Genomic DNA, 24,973 nt, shown 5'->3' with positions numbered 1-24,973 from the left:
CAGGGCTTTTGCCATCCACTTTGTGGCCAAGGGACAGCTAGGACTTCCAGGCTTCTGGCAAGATGGATTACGCTGAGGGATACAATGTTTCTATACTGGACTTTAAGTACTGACATGGAGACAGGCCCCTTTTGTAACTTAGCTTGCTTTTCTCGCATAACACAGAAGAGGTCAGATTTTCCAAGGAGTGGCTGTCATAGTCAAATTTCCACTCTTACTTTTTCTCATTAAGAAAGAGCCCTGCATTTCTAGCAGCCAGACAAATCAGAAATATCAAATATTATTTGCATCTTTCTCAAAATAACTGAGGCTATGTGAAAAATAAGAGACACAATTTGCTGTTTGTTTTCTATGGGGACAAAGTTTGTAACTTTCACTTTGAAGCACGCAAGGCACACTTGCAGTAATCACACCTTCACATATTAAACAATGCTCCTTAACTGCCTTCAATTTTCACTTCTTCTGGAAGTAAATAATTGTAAAAGATTGCAGATAGAAAATTATGATGTCATGCAGTCTGAGCTTTACACTGTGCCCACTCATTGCCTCATTTTCATACAAATTTAAATATCTTTCTATAAAATAACTTAAAAGCTGAACCTGACGCTCCTATTTGGCAATGACAATCTACAGCAAATATTGAAGACAATACATCTCAGCTGTCATTCCTCACATAGAAAAGTAAATATGCAAGAACATGAGGTGCATGATGTTAAATGGAGGTTTGGGGATTGGTAGTTAAAGGTCAGTTAGAGGAAATGAAAAACTGCTGATAGGGATAATTAGTGGCGGGCAGCCTGTGTACAGTAATGATATGGTCTAGTGTGTGGGGGAGGGAAGCATTTAACCATTTCTTTGTCTGTCCAACTGTTCTCTCTAGTTGTGCTCTACCTCCACCAATTGTTTACTCTCACCCCATTTTCTGTATAATAACCATCCTTTTCCTAGCTATCATCACTTCTGAAGAAGGGTCACTAGACCTGAACTGTTAATTTTGATTCCTTTCTGCAGATACTGCCAGTCCTGCTGAGATTTTCCAGCATTTCTGTTTTTGCATCAATTCCAGCTGCTTAGCTATAAAGTTTACAAATGGTTTTAATCTTTACACTACGGGCATGTTTCAGGAAGAACTGAGGAATACTGTGGCATCTCCTGATCTTAGACTCATACATGCACCGAGGATGTCACTGATGACATTTTCACAGGAGCACACCTCTTTATTACCTTCAATTTCATTAAAGATTCACTGGAACTTCACTGATATTCCCATTTATCTACTGCCTCTGTTCTTCTAGATGGAAGTGGTTGTGTGTTTAAAAGAAGTTTTGGTGAGTTTCTGCAGTGCATCTTGTAGGTGACACTCATGGCTGCAACTGAGCATCGGTCATGGAGGAAGTGAATATTTGTGGATGTGATGTCAATCAATCGGGCTGCTTTGACCTGGATAATGTTCTTTTAAGCATGCCCTATCAATTACCACCTGTTTCAGTTCAGTACAGGATTCCATTCCCTTACAAGGTGGAATAATTTGTGACCATCAAAGCCACATTTTGGAGTTCAGTGCCAGGTGGTCTGGGAGCTGACCCGACTTGTACATACCGGAGCCCTCACAGGTGCCTACTTCTTCCCAAGTTTCCTGGCTCACGTGGGGATTGTAACTGGGATATACAGATAGTCTCTCCGACACAGCCCATAAATTCTATACGAAATGCACATATGGACACAGAATTAAGGTACAGTGCTGTTCATACTTTCACCAAGGCATTACGGAATATACAATAGGTTCCCTGAGGGTGAGGCTTCAAAGCTTAGACGACTCTAGTGGGGCATTGCAGTATAGGCCAGACAGGGTGTCCTGCCCTTTACAAAGTGTTGGCGAGGCGTTAGTGGGGATGGAGAGTTGGGAATGCAGCAAGCAAGAGAAAATGAGAGTGAGACAGCATGTGGACAAAATGTGAAAACAAGACTGATCATTTCTGGATTAATTGAAGCTGATGATCAAAACAGCCATCCATGAGGGGTCAAAACAATGATCCAGAACTCAAGAGGCCAGAGGCCACCTTATTGCCAATAATTTCCAGGATGACAGAGTTGGCTTCAGATGTGAAGACAAAGTCTGAATCGTTCATCTGGCAAGCAGATCCCTGTTTACCACAGGATGTTTTAACCAATTGGTTTGTTGTTCTTAACATTTATCTATAAAAGATAAAGTAATGATGTCTGTGTGAATGTACGACTAATATATTTATGACAAAGTAGCTACACCAATCTTGCCCCACATCACTGTTTGGGGAAAAAGCAGCTATGATTCAGAGCACTACCATCACACGGGAGCTAAAGTTATCTGAAACTGCCCGTGAGAATATGAGAAATGAGTCATGTATAGTCTAGCCCCCAGCAAGTTGGCAACAATCCCAAGAAAGCTTCTATCAACCCTTTCATTAAAATGTATCCTTCAATGCCTCCGAATGCATGCAGACTTTAGCATTGCCATAGAAGTTGTTCAAGCATATCAAGGCAATGTTCAACTTATGAGAGGTAGTGTTTTGTGCAGCTGTATTCTCCAGACCATTGCGCTCTAGCGGAGAAGGGACATGGGAGCTGCCCACTCAATACCTCTCAGCCTTAACACAGAAATATTGGAAGAACCTTCCCCTACTGAGATGTGTGGCGAGATCAGTGATGCTGAATTCTTGCTCAGTAGGAATTGCATACATAGGTCCTGGCACATTCCCTGGACATTGTTGTTAGCCTCAGTATCCTTGATATTTACATGCAATATCTTGGCTGCAGTCTTCAAAATTAAGCTTCAGAAAGATCCCTGACATCTGAGGCTACACACAATCAAAGATTCAATTGTTTGCAACATATTATCTCTTTGGGATGTATGATGTCTCTTTAACTTTCACTTGGATCAGAATTAAGATGCTATGGTGAAAACAATACTGCAGCAGAAATTGCAACAGAGCAAGTAAACATATATTGACCAAAATAGGGCTTATTTAGAATGAGTGCTGCTGGTGCTTGCATAAGAGAGAGGATGGATAAGAGTTGTGCAGAATAAAAATGATTTCATGTTGATGGTAATCAGAGAGGACCATGGAGCTAACTGTGGTGGTTGCACATTGCTATCTCCCAGTCAATTCGCAAGCAGTCTTGGTCTACACAGGTCAACCTCATAGTGAGGAACCTAATGTCCGCCACCAACCACCCCGCTCATCATGCATATTGTGGACTGTTAGTTGGGTTAGTTAATCTTGCAATGAGACAAAGGGAAGGATTGAATATGATGACAGTGGATACAAGAGTAATTCATTATCATGCACGTTGGAGACATAGTAAGGATGAGTGGGAAGCACAGAGGCCAAGAGGGTTAGTAGTTGATCAGAATGAGTTGGGTGTGAGCCCTTCAGTGGTCACAATTTCGTGATGCTAGGGGTTGTAATCCATCACATTCAGTGAGATGGGTATGCAGTGGCAAAGTTAGTGTGATTAATGGGTGTTTGAATATGAACTAGAATGGTACTATACATCACAGCCTCACAGAGCACAAAAGTATATTTTCTTCTTCTGCACTCTTGGATATCCCTTTCAACAGTGGAGATAGCAGTGACACATTCTGCTGTCTCTGTCCAGGGATGTGCAGGCTAGGTGGATTTATCTTGGGAAATGCAGGGTCATAGGGAAAGGGTGGGGAAGAGGAGTGTGAGGGGTTCTTGGTGGGCTGCTTTTTGGAGGCCTGTTTCCACACTGTAGGGATTCTATGACTATCACCCCATCCACTTAGATCACAAAAATCTTCTCTGCAAAGCAGGGAGTAAGTATTTCTGTACCATGTAGTGGGAGTTCCGAGAGAGTACAACAGCATGAAGTGATTTCCAGCTGGTCTTTAAATATGGCAGCAAAGTCTTGGGAGCCAGGAAGTCGTAGAAGTGGAAGGTACTTTCTTCAGTCAGTAACAGACACAACATCTCATTTGCATAAATGACGAGGAGAGAAGCCTCGTTTCCAGGCCACGGCAAAAATGTGAACTGCATTAATCACCTTTCTTTAACTTCAAATGTAAAATTCTGCCCCATGATCGATCTAGATTTATTTAGAAGCTCCAAAGACCAATCTTAGGAGTTAATTAATTCTCCGTTGCCTGAAAGGGAGTACCATTATTGGAACTTTTAGTCCATTAGTAATTAATAGTTCGTCATAATGCAAAATTATATACATTTTTCCTTCAATATTGTCCGAGTAACTATCAAAGACTCATGCAAAATGTTTGACCACTATTTTTAAGAAATTAATTTATCATCCTACGATTTAGCACTCAAAAGATCCACAATAAGTTTCCATTAATTGTGTCCACATAAATATATGTTTATTCATTCTTAAAACTGAGTTTGTGTGGAAAATTTAGAGTTAAATTTTTCTTTCATGGCATATTTTTATTATTCTTAGCTACATTAAAAGTACATGTAACTTTAAAAAGAGATTGTTATTCTAGAATGGGCACAGAAAAGTAAAAATCACAAGGACTGTAAATTATAGGAATGAAAAGACCCTTTCTACAGTGCATTTAACTTTGAAGATTGCTGTAGATGCAGAACTGTGGTTATAAGAGAGTGGTTTGGAGTGGTTTTCACTACATGGTTCACTGAAGAGTTCTAAGCGTGAAAAGAAAGTAAACAAAACCAATCCAACCGATACAAATTTTCCATATGGACCACATATCAAAGATAAAATGTTTTACAATATGAAAGAATCATTACTTTTTGGAACATCTGGAATTATTCAAACATTATTTTTGCGCATTGAGAGATTTTGGAGAGCTATTTGGTGAAGTCAGACATTTTTATGGTCATGTTAATATCAACAAGTAAGACTGAAATGTTTAAAATGTAAAGGAAGAAGTAGAGAGTAGGAGTTAAAGATAATTTTTCAGTGCTTGAACATGTACTACAGTGTCTCACCTCTGTTCACTGTGGATGTCAAAGACTTGGATATGGATCAGGAGGGAGTGGTATCAAAACTACAAATGACTTTAAAATGTGAGGCAGAACAAATAGTTTAAATAACTATGGAAGCTGTAAGGGGATATTACTAAGATTTGCATAAAGAAATAAATAAAGGGAATTCAAATTTACTAATTTAAAAGTGGCACATTATGGCAATGAAAAGCAAAATGAATAATCAGACACAAAAAGACAGAAAATAGGGTGATGTAGGAAAACATAGGGAGTTAGGGGTTCAAATATATAAATGATCAGATCAAAAATAAATGTATTCTGAGTTTATAGGATTAAGTATTCCGTCTACAAACTAAAACCCGAGTAAGACCTCAGTTAAAGGGTATTGAGTTCAGTTTTGTGAACTCAAGAAGAATGCCAAGAAAGGGTAGAACTTGGTAAATGAAAACAAAAAAGTGAGGAGGAGAATGAAAAAAATTGATCCAAAAGCAGAAATTGTTGAAAAAAAACAGCAGTTCTGGCAAAATCTGCGGAGAGAAACCAGAGTTAGTGTTTCAAATCCAGTGACCCTTCTTCAGAACTCAGAAAGCTGATGCTGCTCTCACTAGAACAGAGAACATTACAAAACTATTATTATGAGTAGTATTATGAATGTTGGCAAAGAAATAGAGTTGCCTTCTGTTCTCACTGCATGGTAAAAACCTAGCATAGTGGATGTCATGGGAGGGGAGGGGGATGGAATATAGCATTCAGTTCTGGTGAAACATACAATCACACGGGTCACATTGAAACCAGCAACCTAGTTTTTGAATGAGATATTACATTGAAACCCCATCTGTTTGTTCATTCTATCTTGCTCTCGTCAGGACAAACATAATGTTGCCAAATTCCAAACAATTACACTACAAGTACCATACAGCATGTCCCTGTTCAGCATTGCACCATTTTGTTCGACTGAGCATTATAAATCCTCCAGCTATATTGAAAAAGCACACAGGAGAGGAGGAAAACTGTCCAAATAACTGATACACTGGTTAGAAATTCAAATCCAATTCAGAAGTAGAGAGAAAACATAGCCAATTTATTCTGAGATTTGCTTTTACTGAGAGAATTACATTTTAGTCAGTCATTGTCAGGATACGGGTATCACTTGCAATCGACACTTAGTATCCATCTTTAAATGCCCGAATTCTAGTTTGACCGTCCATCTAATTTTCTTACGTTTAAAGGTTATTTATTTCCTCTTTCCATCTAGTTTGCTTAACCATCCATTAAAAAGGTAAAATTTTATTAAAATCAATCACAGTCAAACCAAACATCCAAAATAATAAGTTTAGCAGTCTCCCTCTTTCAGTTAATTGATAGCTACATTACTATGTGTGCTTGTTTCATATATAATGAGATTACTTATTTTTAATGCCAGCTCTAGGAATTCAATCCTTCTCCAAATTATGTTATGATTTGATAAAATGATATAAATGATCATTTCCATCTAATCCAAAGGCATCACCTTGAATAACAATTCTACCAAAAATTAAGCAACCATTCATTAAAATTGAACATACACAATTTTTTTTGGAGATTTTGTTTCTGACTGACTCATAAATCATAGAATGGAATCACCCTTAAACAAAAGATGAATTATGGAGATTATGCAGTACGATTTGTGGACAAGTGCTATGTAAAAGACCACACTATTGTTGATCTTTTATGATTAATCTGTTATCCCCTTACAAACTTCCCAAAAAAACAAGCACTGACTGTGCAATACGCTAGCTCAAGACATCCTAAACTGAGACCCTTTGTGTTCTCCCACTAGGTTTTGAAAAAATCTAATGATGGAAACATTCAATGGTCTGATAGATGAGTTGCCACCAGCAACAAGATATGAGAGTTGTATTCCAATTTTATGTGGTCACATACAAGTTGCTAATGGCACGTAACTGTAGTTTTAACTGTCAGCTGCCAGTCTTTTCTTAAATTATGCATGTCTGCCACAGTTTTAAAGACTTGGATCACATCTTGTGGCCTTTCTGCCACTAATGAAAACAGATTGAGTTTTGAATACAACTTCATTGTTTAGAAATCAAATTCCAGTTCTTCACTGAACCCTTCCTTTTATTTTGCCCTTTCCAGAATAATCATTGATTACACTGTTATTTTTAATGAATTGGTACAAAACATCTCTACTATGCTAAAGCTATCTTATAATTTAAGATATGACTAATAATCAAGTCTTCATTTAATAAAAGTGGTTCATGCAGCCTGTAAACAGATACAGAGCTCTGAAAGTTCCTTTCTAATCTCTACATATTGCAAGTCTTCAGTTACTGTTGCCAACATAGATATATAAATCCTTAACATATCTAGATGATATTTCTTGATCCAAGAATAACAAGCCTATTTAGATCAACACTCCATCAGAAAAGCAGAAGGCATGTCTTATGAATGCATCAAATATTTCTCGTTTAATATTGCACAATTTCACAACATACAGATTTTCAAAAGATCTAACCAAATTAGGAAATTTTTTTGAAGACATTAGCCAGAAGCATTTTATCATTCCCTGCACTTAAGTTGGTGATAAGAGGGGCATGTTGTGAAAGCATTTTGTCTTGCATTCAACAGGATAAACATATGAATGCCAAACTGAAACAATCACAATAAAGTTACACAACAGCAAGTCCCTGTTTAGCACTGCAATATTTTGCAGTGTTTCATTTCAACATTGTTCACTTCATGAGGCCTGTAATCTTGTTTAGAGACATGAAATTCAATATTATGTTATTTAATCTCATCAGAACATGACTGCTTTGCAATGGTTTGCACCACTCCCTATTCTACTATTCTACTTTTGACCTTCCAATTGTTATCTGTGCCACTCTCACTCCCATCCTTTCATTGAACCTCACACTCCCTGGTACTGTCACCTCCCTCTCCTGAACCCTGCTTCAAATGAGGGCATTTAGTGGTACTACGATTTTGGGGATATGTCTGCAATAAGAACATAGATAATAACAGCCCCAGCTCGGAGCGTCTATGCCATGAGGACCTACACTTCGATAACTCCAGAACTCTGATGGGGGATCGGATCTGGACCTTAGATTGTCTTTGACCCGAACTGAGAGGTCTGTAATAACCAGTATGATCAGATAGTAAGAGAAAGAGAGAGGATATATGAGTCAAGCTGGAGTTTCACTGAGCAGGATTGATGGTGAGCAAGATGAGCAGAGAGCAGGAGGTTAAAAACAAAAGTTAACATTTCTTTTAATACATATTTTTCAATTTATTTTATTTTGTTAAAGGTAGTTAATTTATTCATATAACAACTTTGTAATGTGAAAATACTGCATGTCAACTTACACAGCATCATACAGCATGGAAACAGACCCTTTCGTCCAACTCATCCATGCCGACCAGATATTCCAACCCAATCTAGCCCCACCTGCCAGCATCCTCCAAACCCTTCCTATTCATATACCCGTCCAGATGTTACTTGATATAGTGCTCCAATTCTTTTTCTGATGAAACACAATTATATAGAACTAACTACAGATAGTTCTCCTATAACAAGTGTTTATTAAACGCGATTTGGTTCTAACGCAATTTGTGAATTGCAAACTTTTTTTATGAAGCTAACTCCCAATCGCTGTTACATGATTCCATCCCTGTCACCAGCTGAACAGCAAAACCCAGACTCAGGATCCTCTGTCTGCAAAATGCAAATTCAATGTGTACAGCTAAAACAGGAATGCAATCAGGTCCACAAGCCTTGAAACTTAGCTTGAAACTGGGAATTGTGGTCTACCTTCAGAAGGAACTTTATTTCAAACCATGGGGGAGAATCCTGAGGAGGACTGGACTTCCGCATCAGCATCACGTGGTCAGTTAGCTCGCGCACGTTCTGTTGAAGAGACTCATGAAATGTTCAGTGCTGTGGTCAGTTATGTTATTGTTAAAGTGTTAAATTTACTGTACCATTTCATTAAAATATATGATTTAAAGATTTATTTAGCCTGTGCTATCATTTGGCCAACTGCTATTTTTGTTTTGATTTTTACTGATATTTTCAGTGGTTCGCTCCAACACAATTTTTGCAATAGGCCCCATTATTTATATTGTGCAATTTTCTATTACACAGTGTTGCATTGGAATGCAACTACCACATTACAACAGAATTACCTGTATAGCTGTACATCAGTTTTGCATGGAAATCTGATGTATTTAAAATCATTTCACTTATAACTTTCAGGAATGCAGCAATTTTAAGTGAGGACTACTATACAAGAGAAAACATTTGTGAGGAAACATCTGGCAAATCAACTTGTTTGGCCAAGGAATTTCCACAGAGAAAGCAATGAAACTACACTCTAAGTTCCTGGGTAATTCAGAAAAGGCATAGGGTTTATATATTCCTTTTGTCAGTACCATTTTCCTCTGTGTTGTGATGCCTGATGTGACTGTCAAATCCATCTGGTTAGGACCAGACTCTTGTTTGTCATTTGAATTGACAAGTATTTGGGATCTCAAACTTTAAGAAAATAAAACCACAAGATTCTGCTGTTGTGGACAATAGAAATAAACATTACGATGCAAAGTCAGAACAGTAAAACTATTTGTAACATGTAGATATAAATATAACATCAAGAATTAACCAAGGAGGTAAATATTGAAAATAGCATCTGTGCTCGAGCGCTACAGAGCATATCAATTTGTAAATGTAGTCAAACCCCATTCCCATAGATCTCTCAGCGACCTCTTGAGATGTTACTGATGTATTGGTCACCAAACCTCTTTGAAACCATGTCTCCTTTACAAGGGATTTCAATTCTTCACTCTCAAAGATCTATCTTTGGAATTCTCTCAGAAGCTTCTTCTACTACGGTCTACCTCAATTGCTGCTCACATTACGGCAGTTCAAAGCCTGCACCCCAGCATCATTGCATTTGCACATTTCTAGCTTGTTAGCAAACAGCTGGATTCACAAGCTGACATTATCCTTGGACTTCCTCTCCAATATTTCTCAAAACACTGTGTGGGTTTTTTTTTTCATACCAGCCTCAGCACTCTCAATTATCAATGGCTCCCAAAGATTTCTCCCGTCCTAGCTGCCTAAAGAATGTTAACAGCAACATTTGTACTACATACAACACTCTCCCAGCTTTAACTGCAATCAATTTTGCTCAGCTAACACAAAGAGCTTGAAGCCTTCAAACCTTCTTAAACTCCACCCAAATCCACGATGTGGGGGGATATTCCAACGACAACATAGATGTCTGGTGTCATCTTTAACCGAGTGTTTAGGTTAAGAATCTCTCATTTACAATTTCATCTTTGAAATTATGAATCATTGAATTTAACAGCCTTTCAGTGGTCACTAAATGCTTTTAACTAATTTAGCATTTACTCCCAAAACAAATCATTTCTCTCGACTGTCATTATTCTTAACCATGTAGATGCCAAGTTTCTAGCTCAGCAAGTCCCCCTGCTATTTTAATCTAATTCTCTAGTTGCTATCTTCTTAAAGCAACATGATCCCTTTCAAGTATAACTGACTTCCATGTGTTTCATTTGCTTCTATGAAACTTAACACATACCTACATACTAAAACATGAAATACATTGTCACAGCCCCTGCAGAAAAAGAATTGTTGTGATCTTTTGAAATTTGGCACTCATGTTTGTTCCGTTTGAGCACAACAAATAAAATGTCTCACTTTTCAGTAATATTCATGTTATGTACTCCTGCACTTTACTCAATTTAACTGGTGAGTATCACAGTTTTAATCTTTCATTGACTTACTGACAAATATCAAATACCTTGGACCACTCTTGTTGCTTCTTACTATTTTCCCATCTACTATCTTGCATTTTTCTTAAACATTGAAGGAATGAAGGTGTACTTTTCTGGAAAACCTGATCATATTTTAAAAACATGGCATTGCTATTACAGTATTATCATATGATTAAATGGACAGCACATGGAATGTGAATTGAAGTCTGAAACAGATTCCTAAGATGCCTGGCAATTATACACTGGTTAGTTAGTTAAAGCAAAGGGATCTTACAAAGTACCTACAAAAGGAAGACATAGAAATGGAACCTGGGACAACAAGACTACACAAACCTAAACCAAACAGCTGGGTTTTTTAGAGCTTTGCTTGATGGAGAGCTCTTGAGGCGAAGTGATTAGGATAGGAAATTTCAAACAGTACTTCCGTAAAGTTGCTGTCAAAAAGGAGGGAGATTCAGTAAGGAGTTTCAGGGAGAGAAATAGTATGTTTAAGAAGGGATATGAAGAGGAGACCACAAGATTACAACTCAAGTGCCCATTCCAAATCAGAAGAAAGGCATCCCTAATTAAGGGTGAATGGAAAAGATCTGTCCAAATACATACAATCTCTGGTGGGATATAAGGACATAGCTCAGGGGCAATTGACCATGCTTTTAGAACTCCTTCTTGTCTTCTAATTCACTGAGAGCAATTGGAATTCCAAAAGAATCGTCCTTGAATTGGCAGACAGTGAAAAGCGAAAATGTAAAGATAAAATAAAATAATAAAAGATGCAAAAAAAATCAGAAATAAAATAAAATCAAAAAAAGGGTATCACAATCACCAGACAGAGGGAGATACTATCTTTATGAAGACAAAAAAGCAACTGCTTTTGGTTCTGATTTGTTGTACATCTCTATATCCAGGTACATATCAAATTTGTAAGATAGATAGAACAAATCACTGGAAACACATCAAGGAAAGTCCTTTGTTTAAACCATTTTTAAACATTTCACTTGAACGTCTCATTCCCAGCCACCATAGCATTTGAAAATTTCCCACTGCATTGTGGCAAGCCACTATTTTAGTTCTGTTCCTTTACGTTAGAGCAAAAACACACAGTTGAGTCGAGTGAGGCCCTTATTCATATATAGGAATAAAATTCTGGTGATCATTCAGATTAGATTCCCTACAGTGTGGAAATAGGCCCATCGGCCCAACTAGTCGACAACGACCCTCCAAAGAGTAACCCACCCAGACACATTCCCTCTGACTAATGCACCTAACTCTATGGGCAATTTAGCATGACCAATTCACCTAACCTACACATCTTTGGACAGTGGGAGGAAAATGGAGCACCCGGGAGGAAACCCACGCAGACACAGGGAGAATGTGCAAACTCCACACAGACAGTTGTCCAAGGCTGGAACTGAACCTGGGTCCCTGGCACTGGGAGGCAGCAGTATTAACCACTGAGCTACTGTGCTGCCCCAAATTCAGACAAATTGGAAAACACAAAAGAAATGGAAATACTAAAGTCCTTGAGAACAAATTTTATGAACTGTAATTATTGTTGAAAAATAAGAAATTTGGTATCCAATCTGCCCAGACTGACTAAATAATGACAAGACAAGGATCAAGGATTTAATATTGGTCAGGATAGTACCCTGATCTTTGATATAGTTTCATGTCGACAGGGAAGATCCAATGAAAGGGCAAGCAAGGCCTCAATTTAACATCTCATACAAATGATGGCATTTCTGACAAGGCAGCACCCCCTCACTACTCAGTACTGGAATGCTGGCCTAGACTGAGCACGCTCCCCAACAAACCACCCTCCCATCCTGGCACCCTCCCCTGCCACCGCAGGAATTGCAAAACCTGCGTTCCACACTTCCTCCCTCACCACCATCCAAGGCCCCAAAGGAGCCTTCCACATCCAAAGTTTCATCTGCACATCCACCAATGTCATTTATTGTATCTGTTGCTCCCGATGTGGTCTCCTCTACATTGGGGAGACTGGACACCTCCTAGCAGAGCGCTTTAGGGAACATCTCCGGGACACTCGCACCAATCAACCCCACCGCCCTGTGGCCCAACATTTCAACTCCCCCTCCCACTCTGCTGAGGACATGCAGGCCTGGGCCTCCTCCACCACCGTTCCCTCACCACCCGACGCCTGGAGGAAGAACATCTCATCTTCCGCCTCAGAACACTTCAACCCCAGGGCATCAATGTGGACTTCACCAGTTTCCTCATTTCCCCTCTCCCCACCTTACCCCATTACCAAATTTCCAGCTCAGCACTATTCTCATGACCTGGCCTACCTGCCAATCTCCCTTCCCACCTATCCACTCCACCCTCCCCTCTTAACTATCACCCTCATCCCCACCCCCATTCACCTATTGTACTCTTTGCTACCTTCTCCCCCCCCACCTCCCCCACATTTATCTCTCTACCCTGGAGGCTTCTTGCATCTATTCCTGCTGAAGGGCTTTTGCCCGAAACGTCGATTTTTCTGCTCCTTGGATGCTGCCTGATCTGCTGTGCTTTTCCAGCACCACTCTGATCTAAACTATTCTTTGGAGTGTCAGTGTGGATTTGTAGAGGTGGATGGCCTGCTTCCACACTGTAGGGATTCTATGATTTCATGAGTATGGAGCACACTCTGTGTGGATTGTATTGCCCTAGCCCATGTTTCCCAGCAGCCATTCTTGTAAGACATGCAGCTATCAAAATTAAGCAAGAACCTGAGAATGCCGAAGGATTTAACATCATATTAGCACCCAGGGTTTTTGGCACAGATCTCAAAGATATGGTGCCAATGATCGCAGACGTCCTGTACATCCTTTTCTGTTGATGAAGTCAGCTGATATGACGTTTTCAGGGTGAGGTATGCGCAGGTGAGGTATGCGCAAGGCAAAAGATGGAAAATTATAGGCCAATCAGCTTAACCTCGGTTGTTGGTAAAATTCTAGAATCCATCATTAAGGATGAGGTTTCTAAATTCTTGGAAGAGCAGAGTCTGATTAGAACAAGTCAACATGGATTTAGTAAAGGGAGGTCATGCCTGACAAACCTGTTGGAATTTTTTGAAGAGGTAACAAGTAGGTTAGACCAGGGGAACCCAGTGGATGCGGTCTATCTGGACTTTCAAAAGGCCTTTGATAAGGTGCCACACGGGAGACTGCTGAGCAAGGTGAGGGCCCATGGTGTTCGAGGTGAGCTGCTGGGATGGATTGAGGATTGGCTATCTAACAGAAGGCAGAGAGTTGGGATAAAAGGTTCTTTTTCAGAATGGCAGCCGGTGACGAGCGGTGTCCCGCAGGGTTCGGTGCTGGGGCCACAGCTATTCGCATTATATATTAATGATTTGGATGAGGGAACCGGGGGCATTCTAGCGAAGTTTGCCGATGATACAAAGTTAGGTAGACAGGCAGGTAGTACTGAGGAAGTGGGGAGGCTACAGAAGGATCTAGACAGGTTGGGAGAGTGGTCCAGGAAATGGCTGATGGAATTTAACGTGAGCAAGTGCGAGGTCTTGCACTTTGGCAAAAAGAATATAGGAATGGACTACTTTCTAAATGGTGAGAAACTTAATAAAGCCAAAGCACAAAGGGATCTGGGAGTGCTAGTCGAGGATTCTCTAAAGGTAAACATGCAGGTTGAGTCTGTGATTAAGAAAGCGAATGCAATGTTGTCTCTTATCTCAAGAGGGTTGGAATATAAAAGCAGAGATGTACTACTAAGACTTTATAAAGCTCTGGTTAGGCCCCATTTGGAGTACTGTGTCCAGTTTTGGTCCCCACACCTCAGGAAGGACATACTGGCACTGGAACGTGTCCAGCGGAGATTCACACGGATGATCCCTGGAATGACAGGTCTAGCATATGAGGAACGGCTGAGGATACTGGGATTGTATTCGTTGGAGTTTAGAAGATTAAGGGGAGATCTAATAGAGACGTACAAAATAATACATGGCTTTGAAAAGGTGGATGCTAGAAAATTGTTTCTGTTAGGCGAGGAGACTAGGACCCGTGGACACAGCCTTAGAATTAGAGGGGGTCATTTCAGAACGGAAATGCGGAGACATTTCTTCAGCCAGAGAGTGGTGGGCCTGTGGAATTCATTGCCACGGAGTGCAGTGGAAGCCGGGACGCTAAATGTCTTCAAGGCCGAGATTGATAGGTTCTTGTTGTCTAGAGGAATTAAGGGCTACGGGGAGAATGCTGGCAAGTGGAGCTGAAATGCGCATCAGCCATGATTGAATGGCGGAGTGGACTCGATGGGCCGAATGGCCTTACTTCCACTCCTATGTCTTATGGTCTTATGGTCTTTCTTCCCCAGATACTGGGTGCTATGTTGGCAAAACATACTGCTGGGCTGCAATAATGAGTCACCTTAGAGAAACAAGATGAAGTGATGTGGTCTGGTACGAACTGAATTGGTAATAGTCTCAATCCAAACGTTGATTGAGGACTATGACAACCCACTCAAGTCCCTAGTCCTCCGTTGGAAGCAGTCAGTTGCATAAAAGTTTAGCACAACTGTCACCTTGTCTGGTATAGGATGGCCAATCACTCCTTCAGCTCACAAATGCTGCTCTAACAGATGACACAGGTCTGTGCTAATGTACTGGGACATTCTCAGTCTGTGGCAGCAAGATAATCTCATTTGTCCAGGATAAATGGCATTGAAGATGATAAAGTCTGGGCTTCTTGTATCTTCTCTGCATCCTAAGAAATAGGAGCAGGAGTCGGCTATTCAGTCCCTCAAACCTGCTCCACCATTCTGGAAGAACATGGCTGATTTGTCCCAGGCCTCAACTTCTCTTTCATGCCAGATCTTCATTGCCATCAACTCCTTGATATTTCAAAAAATTCTGCCTATCTCATTTTCAAATACTTTCAATGGTCTACCCTCCAAAAGCCTGTAGTAGAGAATTCCAGACATTCACTATTCTCTGAAAGAAGAAATTCCTTTACACCACAGTTTTAAATGAGTGTCTCCTTATTCACTAACTTGCCCTGGTTTGAGACTTCCCCACCAGCGGAAACAAATTCTTAACATCTACCCTGTCAAGTCCTCTCAATCTTATGTGTTTCAAAAAGATTACCCTGTTCTCCTTAACTCTTAATAATGGCTTAACCTGTTTAGCTATTCTCAGTCAGTCAACCCCACCAGCCCAGGAATCAGTCTAGTGAATCTCTTTTAAACTGCCCCCAAATCCAATAATCCTTTTTAAATATGGTGACCCAGTACTACAGGTGGGGCGTTACCAATACACTGTACATTTGGAACAAGTTGTCCCAATGTTATTGAACCCTTACCAATAAAGGCCAAATTCAATTTGCCTTCTTAATTACTTGTTGCACATGCATGCTAACCTTTTGTGTTTCATATACAGGAACATCTAGATCCTTCCACACCTCATTTTCTTATAGTCACTGTCCATTTAAATAAGGGTCTTTCATTTGATTTTTCCTCCCAAAGTACATGAGCTTACACTTTCCTGCATTAAACTCCATCTACCAAGTTTTTGCCCACTCACTTGTGGAATCTCCAAGAGGATATAAATAGTTTGTCCACATCAAAATGTGCCCTCCTACCTGTTGTTTGCATCCTGCCAACTGTGGCTATAATACACTGTTTTCCCCTCTTCAGGTCTTTAGTGTAGATAGTAAATAATTGAGATCCAAGGACTGGTCTATTAACAATCTAACATTGAGATACCTTCATGCTTTTTTTTAGGAATAATTTGTGTCCAATGTCCCTTTGTGTGGAATGGTTTGGATGCCAAAACCTCTTTACAACCCCAGCTGAAGTTCTTTTTGAAATATTTGTACTTTTTTAAAAAAACTAAATAAGAAATGGCAAACATTTAGAGTACGCATGAATGAATCACAAAGATTATTAGTTCCAGTCTTGCATAAAAATAAAATGGAAACATGGGTGACAAGGGAAATTAGGGATAGTATCAAATCCAAGGGCGAGGTATAAAGTTGGTCAAAAATAAAAGCAGTAGACTTGAGGATTAGAGGGAACAGTTTAGATTCCAGCAAAGGGAGAAAAATAATACTTTAAGAGGAGGAAATCAGAGCACAAGAGTAAGCTTTAAGGGAACATTCCAAACAAAAGGAAAAGCTTTTATAGGAATGTGAAGAGAAAGCTATTAGAAAACAAATATGGGTCCCTTACAGTCAGAAACAGGGGTTTATAATGGGGAACATTCAAACACACATGAATGTTCCCAATGTCCAGGAGATTTGAACCAAGGGTCACAGTCTGACAAAACAGGAAAGGCTATTTAGGATTGAGATGAGAGAAATTTCTTCACCCAAAGAATGGTGAGCCTGTGGAATTTTATGCTCAGGAATGTGGTTGCGACCAAAACATTGAGTGTTTTTAAGAAAGAGTCATATGTAGTTCTTAGGGCTAAAGTGATAAAAGGGAATGTAAAGGGTATGGGTACTGAGTTAGATTACCAACCACAATGATATTGAATGGTGGAGCGAGATCTAAGGCCAAATGACCTGCTCCTACATATTTTCTATGTTTCTTTCAGTGTGCATGAAATAGATTCCAATTCATGGGCTGCTGGCTCCAGTTCCAGAGAGAGAGAGCTGTTCGATTAGAAAGGGCTTCATTTGAACCAGGCCGAGATCAAGGTCCTAGGGAATCATACATGTAGGGCTGTAGTTAGGTATATGTATGGGTAGTTGTGCAGTTCATTTGAAGGGAAGTTTGAAAAATTATGAACAAATGAAACACTGGAGATGCAAGGTAGTAAAGAGGCAAATTATAATCAAATTGTGATAGGTAGGGGCAGAAAATATAAGCAGAAGAATGCAGCTGAAATTAGAACAATAATAAACAATAATGGTAAAATGTCAGAGCTTGAGGCTCTTTACCTGAATGTATGTAGTTACTGAAACAAAACAAATGAGTTGACAGATAAAAACAAATGACTTGATAGTGATTACTTGATAGCAGTGTGACCAGGACTGGGAACTCATTATTCAAAGATATTCAACATTACAAAAGAAGAAGTTGGATGGATAGCATTATTAATGAGAGAAGGGATGAGTGTGGAGGTGAGCAGTGAGCTAGGTACAATAGATCGGAATATGAATTAATCTGGGTAGAAATAAGGAATAGAAAGGAACAAAAGATCATTGATGGATGGAAGATGTCTACTGGCGCACAAAGAATTGCCTCACTATAGGACAAAGTATAAATCAGGAAATAATGGAGATGTTCAAGAAGGGCTCTACAATTGTCATAGGTGATACTAATCTGCATATTGACTGGTCAAATCAGTTTGTTCAGGGGTTTGGAAGATTCTGGCCACAGTGGTACGTATTGAGGAGTCAAGAGAGCTCCAAGGTTTTCTGTTTCATGTGTCAGTCTTCCTCAATGATAGGGCTCTTGTCTTTGGGTTGAAGTTGCATGTATTAGATTTTTTTTAAAGTACAAATACTTCAAAATGAAATTCAACTAGGGCTGTATATGAAGACAATTTTGGCATGCAAACCATCTTTGCTACCTTCCCCCACCCTCCTCTCTGACCTATCACCTCCATCCCCACCTCCATTCATCTATTGTACACTTTGCTACCTTCTCCCCAGCCCCGCCACACCCCACCCCACCCCACCTTCATTTATCTATCCACCCTGGAGGCTTCCTGCCTCTATTCCTGATGAAGGGCTTTTGCCCGAAATGTCGATTTTCCTGCTCCTCAGATGCTGCCTGACCTGCTGTGCTTTTCCAGCACCACTCTGATCTAAACTCTGGTTTCCAGCATCTGCAGTCCTCACTTTTGCCTGCATGAAGAATATACCATTCCGATCCCAAATCTCCATCGCTCTACTCCTGCATTTCTCATGGCTTACCTAGCCTGCACATCCCTGGACACTATGGGCAATTTAGCATGACCAATCCACCTAACCTGCACATCTTTGTACTATGGGAGAAAACCAGAGCTCCAGGAGGAAACCCATGCAGACACATGGAAGACATGCAAACAGTCAGCCATGGGTGGAATTGAACCTAGCGTGACTAATCCTAGTGTGCTGCGCTCTGCACAACTGGAGAAGGCAAAGAGGGGCATGTAATGGATTCTGAAGAGCTGTAAGGGTAACAGCCATCTTCCAAGAGGGGGTTTCTAACATGGTGTAGCATGAAGAACAAGTAATATCTGCAGCTTGCTTCTTGCAGTGATATTTACCTTGACAGTCAATTAAGCAGGTAATAATGTAAAATAACAATAGATTTATGATTTTATTTCCCATAAGATGTCACCTGTGCCACCTATGTGCCCTCAGAAGCTTCGCTTTATTGTTTTCCCTCACACTACTTGTACTATGAAGGATTATTTGTGGCTGGCAACATTAAGAATTTAAATATGGCAGCAGAGGCAGGAAGCCTAGATTGGGTTAATGAGAGAAACCCATTATGTAGAATATATGTTTGCTCTTGAAGCCATTTCCTATATTGGTCTTTAAAAGAAGATAGTTGAGGTCTATGCATTTTTTTTTAAACTACAAATACTTCAAAAAGTACATCAACCAGGGTTGTAATGTAAAGGGGTTTTGGCACCCAACCATTCCACAAAAAGGAACATTGGACACAAGTTATTCCTAAAAACCATGAAGATACCTCAATGTTAGCTTCTCATTATATGCTTCTATCACTGCTAAGTGCACAATACCCCAAACATGGTGCCACAGGAGCTTGGTGAATGCATAATAAGCTGAGCAGGGAAGAATTACCTCAGATAACTCACTGGAGTTTATGAAGAGAAACTCTCTATGAAGCTCCCCAAAATTGGACTTCGTCAATTTTTGTCAAAATTCAGCTCATTGAGACTTGTTATGGACCAGAGCAGAACCTCTCAAAATATTTTAAAGTGGTAGCCTAGAACTTAATTTTTTCTTATTTTAAAGGCAAACATAAAGTGCTGTGTTCCAGATGCAATGCAACACAACTGGTTAAATGTTAAACAAATCACAATTTATTCAAACACTGTAATTAAAATACCACAAAAGAACAAACTCAGAATAACTTATTTTTTTTAAGAATCTCTATTGGAAAACTTAACAGAAAATAGATACAGTAATTATTACTAATTAACTGTTCCAATACAATAACATCCCATAAACACACCTTGGTAAAAAGGCAAATTCAGAAAACAAATTTTGTCTCACAATTTCTGAAATAGGAAGAGAAACCCCTTTCAGCTCTAACCAAGACAGGAGAAAATTTGGCTTCCACTTCTTCAAAACCCTAGCAGCTACTGCTGAAAGCTAAACCTAAGAAACTAAAAAAACTAGAAATCCTGATCTGAGCGTTGGTGACACCCAGCCAGGCTGCTTCTATTATAGAGTCATAGAGTCATAGAGATGTACAGCACGGAAACAGACCCTTCGGTCCAACCCGTCCATGCTGACCAGATATCCCAACCCAATCTCGTCCCACCTGCCAGCACCCGGCCCATATCCCTCCAAACCCTTCCTATTCATATACCCATTCAAATGCCTCTTAAAATGTTGCAATTGTACCAGCCTCCATCACTTTCTCTGGCAGCTCATTCCATACACGTACCACCCTCTCCAACTTTTTTAAAAACCCAAGGCCTAACCCTTATTTACATTAGCACAGACAGCTCGGCATCTCTAATTCAATCTCCCTCTTAAAATAAAGCAGGACAAAATACACCTCTTAAAGCTCCAGCATCCTCACAGACTGTTTACTCAGTTCCCTGCTAGGATGGACACACCCCTTGATAATCTGCTCCTGCTCACAGTCAAATCAAAATCACACCAAATTTGGGAGAGTACCTGACCTCCAAAATGATAAAGCCTGGGAGTTCAGATTGCCCAAGGCTTTCCTCCATCAATATCACGTGGATTTCCCTCTCATTTTCCTACGGTCTTACTCTCACCAAGGAGTAAAATTCAAACTTCGAGGTTTCGTGAAGCTCTTACATTCCAGCATTTCAAGCCTTTACCTTTGCCACTGTGACTCACTTGGAAAATACTTGTGAGCATAATCTTAATAAGTTTTAAGCACTTGGCCTTTTTGATTTCTGCCCCCATGTCCAGCATATAGTTGTGTGGCTAGTCATGGGACTAGAGGACTTTAGCTTCTATATGAAAAATCTATAGGGAGTATATTCCATACTCCACTTAATATGTCATAATATTAAGTGATATTAAGCCTTTTCATGGCTTCCTTGTTCCACAATAAGAACTGAAACCATTGTCAGTATGTTTAAGAAAAGTCATGTCCTCATAGTGAAAGCTTATTACTCATTTCCAGGATCTTTTGTTTTTAAACAGTTAGCCAAAAGCTGCAATAATAATCTAACATGGAGATACCTTCAAGCTTTTTAGGAATAATTGATGTCCAATTTCCATTTTTGTGGGATGGTTTACATACCAAAATTGTCTTTATAAACAGCCCTAGTTGAATTTCTTTTTGAAGTATTTGTACTTTAAAAAAAAATCTAACACATAGACCTCAGCTATATTCTGTCAAAGGCGAACATAGAATATGTTTGATCTTGAAAGCATTTCCTATGTAATGTGATTGTATCTGATTGACCTAAGTTCAGCATAATCAACATTTGGTTCGTTAATATAATCTAACTTTAATTTGGTTATCCTCTGCTGACAAGTCAGTTCTTCAGAAAACTACACTCCAAGCCCAAGCACTATTTGAAATCTTCCCAAACAATTCAGTGCAAGCCCTTCATTCACAAAGCTTTGTGGAATAGGGACAAGTGCTAACAAAACTAAAGAAAATAGGAACTCAGATCGAAATAATACTCTCAGATTCATCCACAATTCCTTGTATTCCAACAATACGCACAATATCTAAATAGCAACTTATTTGCAGATATTAAAACTAAACATTTCTATTAAATTACAAGTTGTATTGCTTACCCTTATCACATGATGCTTTTTGGTCAGGTCTGGCAGTTTAAAGATTTGACACCAGTAGGTGGTATCCTTTTTAGGTATTGTGACCTGTCTTGAACAATAAGTCCAAAAGTTGAAAAATATATATTTTCCTGTTTAAAAGTGTCTTTTTGACAACAAAAGAAAGTAAAAAACAATTCATAATATTGATGCGTATTCTTCCTAGGAATGTAATCTGAGACCAGCAGCTATACTCACGTTATAATGTCTTATTTCAAATACAAGCACATCACTAGGAATAGAAGTGTCCACCACAGGGTTCAGTAAGTGAAGACTTTTCCTCCCACGGTTTGATGAATGATATTGTGGATGATTATGCTGCACATCTTTCGGATGATATGCCCAAATCACCCTAACAGTGTTATCCTGATCACAAGGAATGAATAAAGTAAAATGTTAAACTGTTAAATAATAAGTTGAATTTGTGATTATAAGTACTTGAAACAAATTGTTTGCTATTCACTGACTTCTTTAAAAATATCTAATATTACATCAGAGGAAAAATATGCCAAGACTGTTTAAGCAAGTGAAATGTGAGAATACAAGGCCAAAAACAATGGCATGGAGGGTATATTTTGTGTGGAATCAGTCTAAAAAAATTTGATCTATGCATAGTGTTATCAAAACATCATAGCTTGTTTGTAATTAGTTATTGCACTAGCATGGGAAAGGGTAGCAGGAGAAAAAAATGTAACGACTGCAAATATACAAGTTACAAAAGCAAACAAAAGAAATTTAAGATTTGTTTTATGAAAGGATTAGTAAAACGAATTGAGTATATCTTATTCCAGACAATACAGATAGGGTAAATCCAGACTGTTATGACTAGTTAGGCAAATAAATTACGAACACAAGATCTAAATTTACAAACATTAATCAGCAAAAGCTTCATTTTGTTAACAGAATGTTAACATTCACTATTGTCATTTACTATATTTATCAGAGTGCTTTAAAAAAAACTTGCATCCTTTAAATTCTCTCACGTATTGTAAAGATTAGTTGAGACCAACACCACTTTATATCATAAACCAAAGAATGATTTAAAGTCTTAAGTTATTTTTCATGATATACTTTGAGAAACCAAAGGATAATTACTTTGACCAGAAGACTTATTGGCTACATTTTCCAATCAAATATTTTGTTGATTTTAATGATCACCAATTAAAATATTTTTTCAGAGCAATTTGCCTATCACTTGTACCAAGATTGTATTAATCAATTAGAAAGAAAATTGCTACTCATGATGCACCTGCAAGAATATTCCTTTCATACTCCAAGTTACTTAACTTCACAAATGAGAAATGTTTCATCCATCCAGCTGTGGGTTCCATGATAATTTTCAGCAATTGTTCAGTGTTAAAATTGAATGGCTTTTTCAATTGTCCAGGTCAGAGTTCTTAGTGGAAAGAGACTGGATAATTGTGAATACAGGAAGATCTTTTCTTCTGCTATAGAGACAACCAAGTGTCATGGAACAAGTAAAATATAGCTCTTTCAGGGGTGAGAAAGAGATCCAGAAGAAATTACAAGACTTGAAAAGGGCACACCATATGGAAATAAAGTGAATTCAGTTGAATGGTAACTTTTATAAAATGGGCAAAGAATGGGCAGTTTTCCTGACGTAAAGTACTGCCAATGTGATAAAATTTGCTAGTTCTTGATACAAGCTTGAAAAAGATCAATCTTTAAATATAACATATTAAACTTTGAGAATTTCAACAAGATTTTATTTAGTATGATAAATGAATAAGTCACAGTCTCAATCTGCTATATTCCAATATAAAATCTTCACTTCAAGGGTCAAAAGAGTGTAGACTGTGAGAAAACAAAACCCTTCAATATATAGCTCAGAAATAGGCAATTCAGGCCACAATTCAATTGCAAATCTTACATTCTGTGCAAAACTCCTCCTCGGCCTCTGCATCAGACACCCTCAATCTGCCCCTCTCTTCTCCCTCATGTGTTTATCTAACTTCCACTTAAATCAGTCTATACTGGTCATGACATTTACTTGGTAAAACATTCCACAGATTTTTCACTCTTTGGGTCTCTTTGGATAATGAAGTTTCTTCTTTTTTAATCATTTTTGGTTGAGGTCAGCATTACAATCCTTAAGAAAGAGGAAGCTTCAGAGGTTCCAAGGATTGAATCAATTTGGTTCGAGGAAACCTTCAACTAGGCTGCTTGATGTAATTTAAAGGCTGCCACCTAGTAGGAAATATGTAGAGGAACAAACGTGCAAAGCAATTACAAAAAGGAGTCAACATCAGAATATTTGTATGGGTAACTTTTATCAATTGGGATAGTGGTCGTGTAAGGGACAGTGAAGGGGGAGGCATTCCCGATCATGTTCAGAATTTCCTGCAGTTGCACGTGTCCAGTTGAGCAAAAAAAAAGGAACTGCTAGACCTGGTTCTGAAGAACAAAGTGGCCAAGTAGATCAAGGAATTCTGGGTAATCCAAGATGGAGGATGGGAAAAATTTCTGGCTGTAAGAGCTGCTCCTTTTGTAAGGTATTTTAGGTGTTGGAGGTGATTTCCTTGAATTCCAGGAGCAGCAATTACTGTTTTATATGCTGTTGCATGGTTTAGGACTTTGGAAAAAAAAGTCAAAACAAACAGCAGTTTTAAAAGGGAGAAGAGCAGCAAAGGAAGCACATGGTGAGGACAGTGCAGGAGAGAGAGCAAGAAAGAACCTGCACAGTTACCGCCTTTGCTGTTTGAATTCATGTATCGCTGGACATTGGGGTGCATCTGGGAAAATTTACAAACAGTGAAATTCACAACTAATCTTGGAGGAACTGTTGGGCGAAGTTCACAGCACAGAATCAGATAAGTTATTTGTTGTTTTAAGTCTGTCCAAGAGAAAGGCTGCAGTAGTGAGTATAGTGGGTTCTTTCTTGATTATATGTTTTTGGAGATAAGTCTCTTGATTAAACTTAAAATATAAGCCATTGCTTTTAATTTAACCTGGGGCAGTGTTTGTAGAGGAATAAGACGGTGTTATTTTCTGGGTCTGTAGATTGTGAAGGAGCAAAAATGGCCTTTGCAGTGATATGTACTTCTTGTCAGATGTGGGAGTTTAAAAAGAGTTTAAGGGTTACTGCGGTTTATATCAGCCATAAATGCTGTTGGACGGGAATCTTATCAGATCGAGTGGATCGGTTGGAGAGACTGATAGAAGCGATGAAGAATTTGCAACAGCAACAGTATGTGATGGATGGCAGTGATGGGGGGGGGTGGGGGGAAGTCTCAGATACAG

At 39.1% G+C, this 24,973-nt stretch overlaps 1 protein-coding gene across 2 annotated transcripts in view; it reads right to left on the bottom strand.

Annotated features, from left to right (window-relative positions):
- Positions 1 to 24,973, bottom strand: part of moxd1 (monooxygenase, DBH-like 1) — an 88,629-nt gene that overhangs the window by 44,227 nt on the left and 19,429 nt on the right. For both annotated transcript variants that reach the window (XM_072556447.1, XM_072556456.1), the window contains exons 3-4: positions 21,911 to 22,078; positions 21,677 to 21,760 (exon numbers count right to left, since the gene is read on the bottom strand). In XM_072556447.1, coding sequence (XP_072412548.1) covers positions 21,677 to 21,760; positions 21,911 to 22,078 — 252 coding nt within the window. The remainder of the gene's footprint in view (positions 1 to 21,676; positions 21,761 to 21,910; positions 22,079 to 24,973) is intronic.

Source organism: Chiloscyllium punctatum, chromosome 3, assembly GCF_047496795.1.
Source record: "Chiloscyllium punctatum isolate Juve2018m chromosome 3, sChiPun1.3, whole genome shotgun sequence".
Classification (NCBI taxonomy): Eukaryota; Metazoa; Chordata; class Chondrichthyes; order Orectolobiformes; family Hemiscylliidae; genus Chiloscyllium; species Chiloscyllium punctatum.
This window is presented reverse-complemented; position numbering and strand designations above follow the sequence as displayed.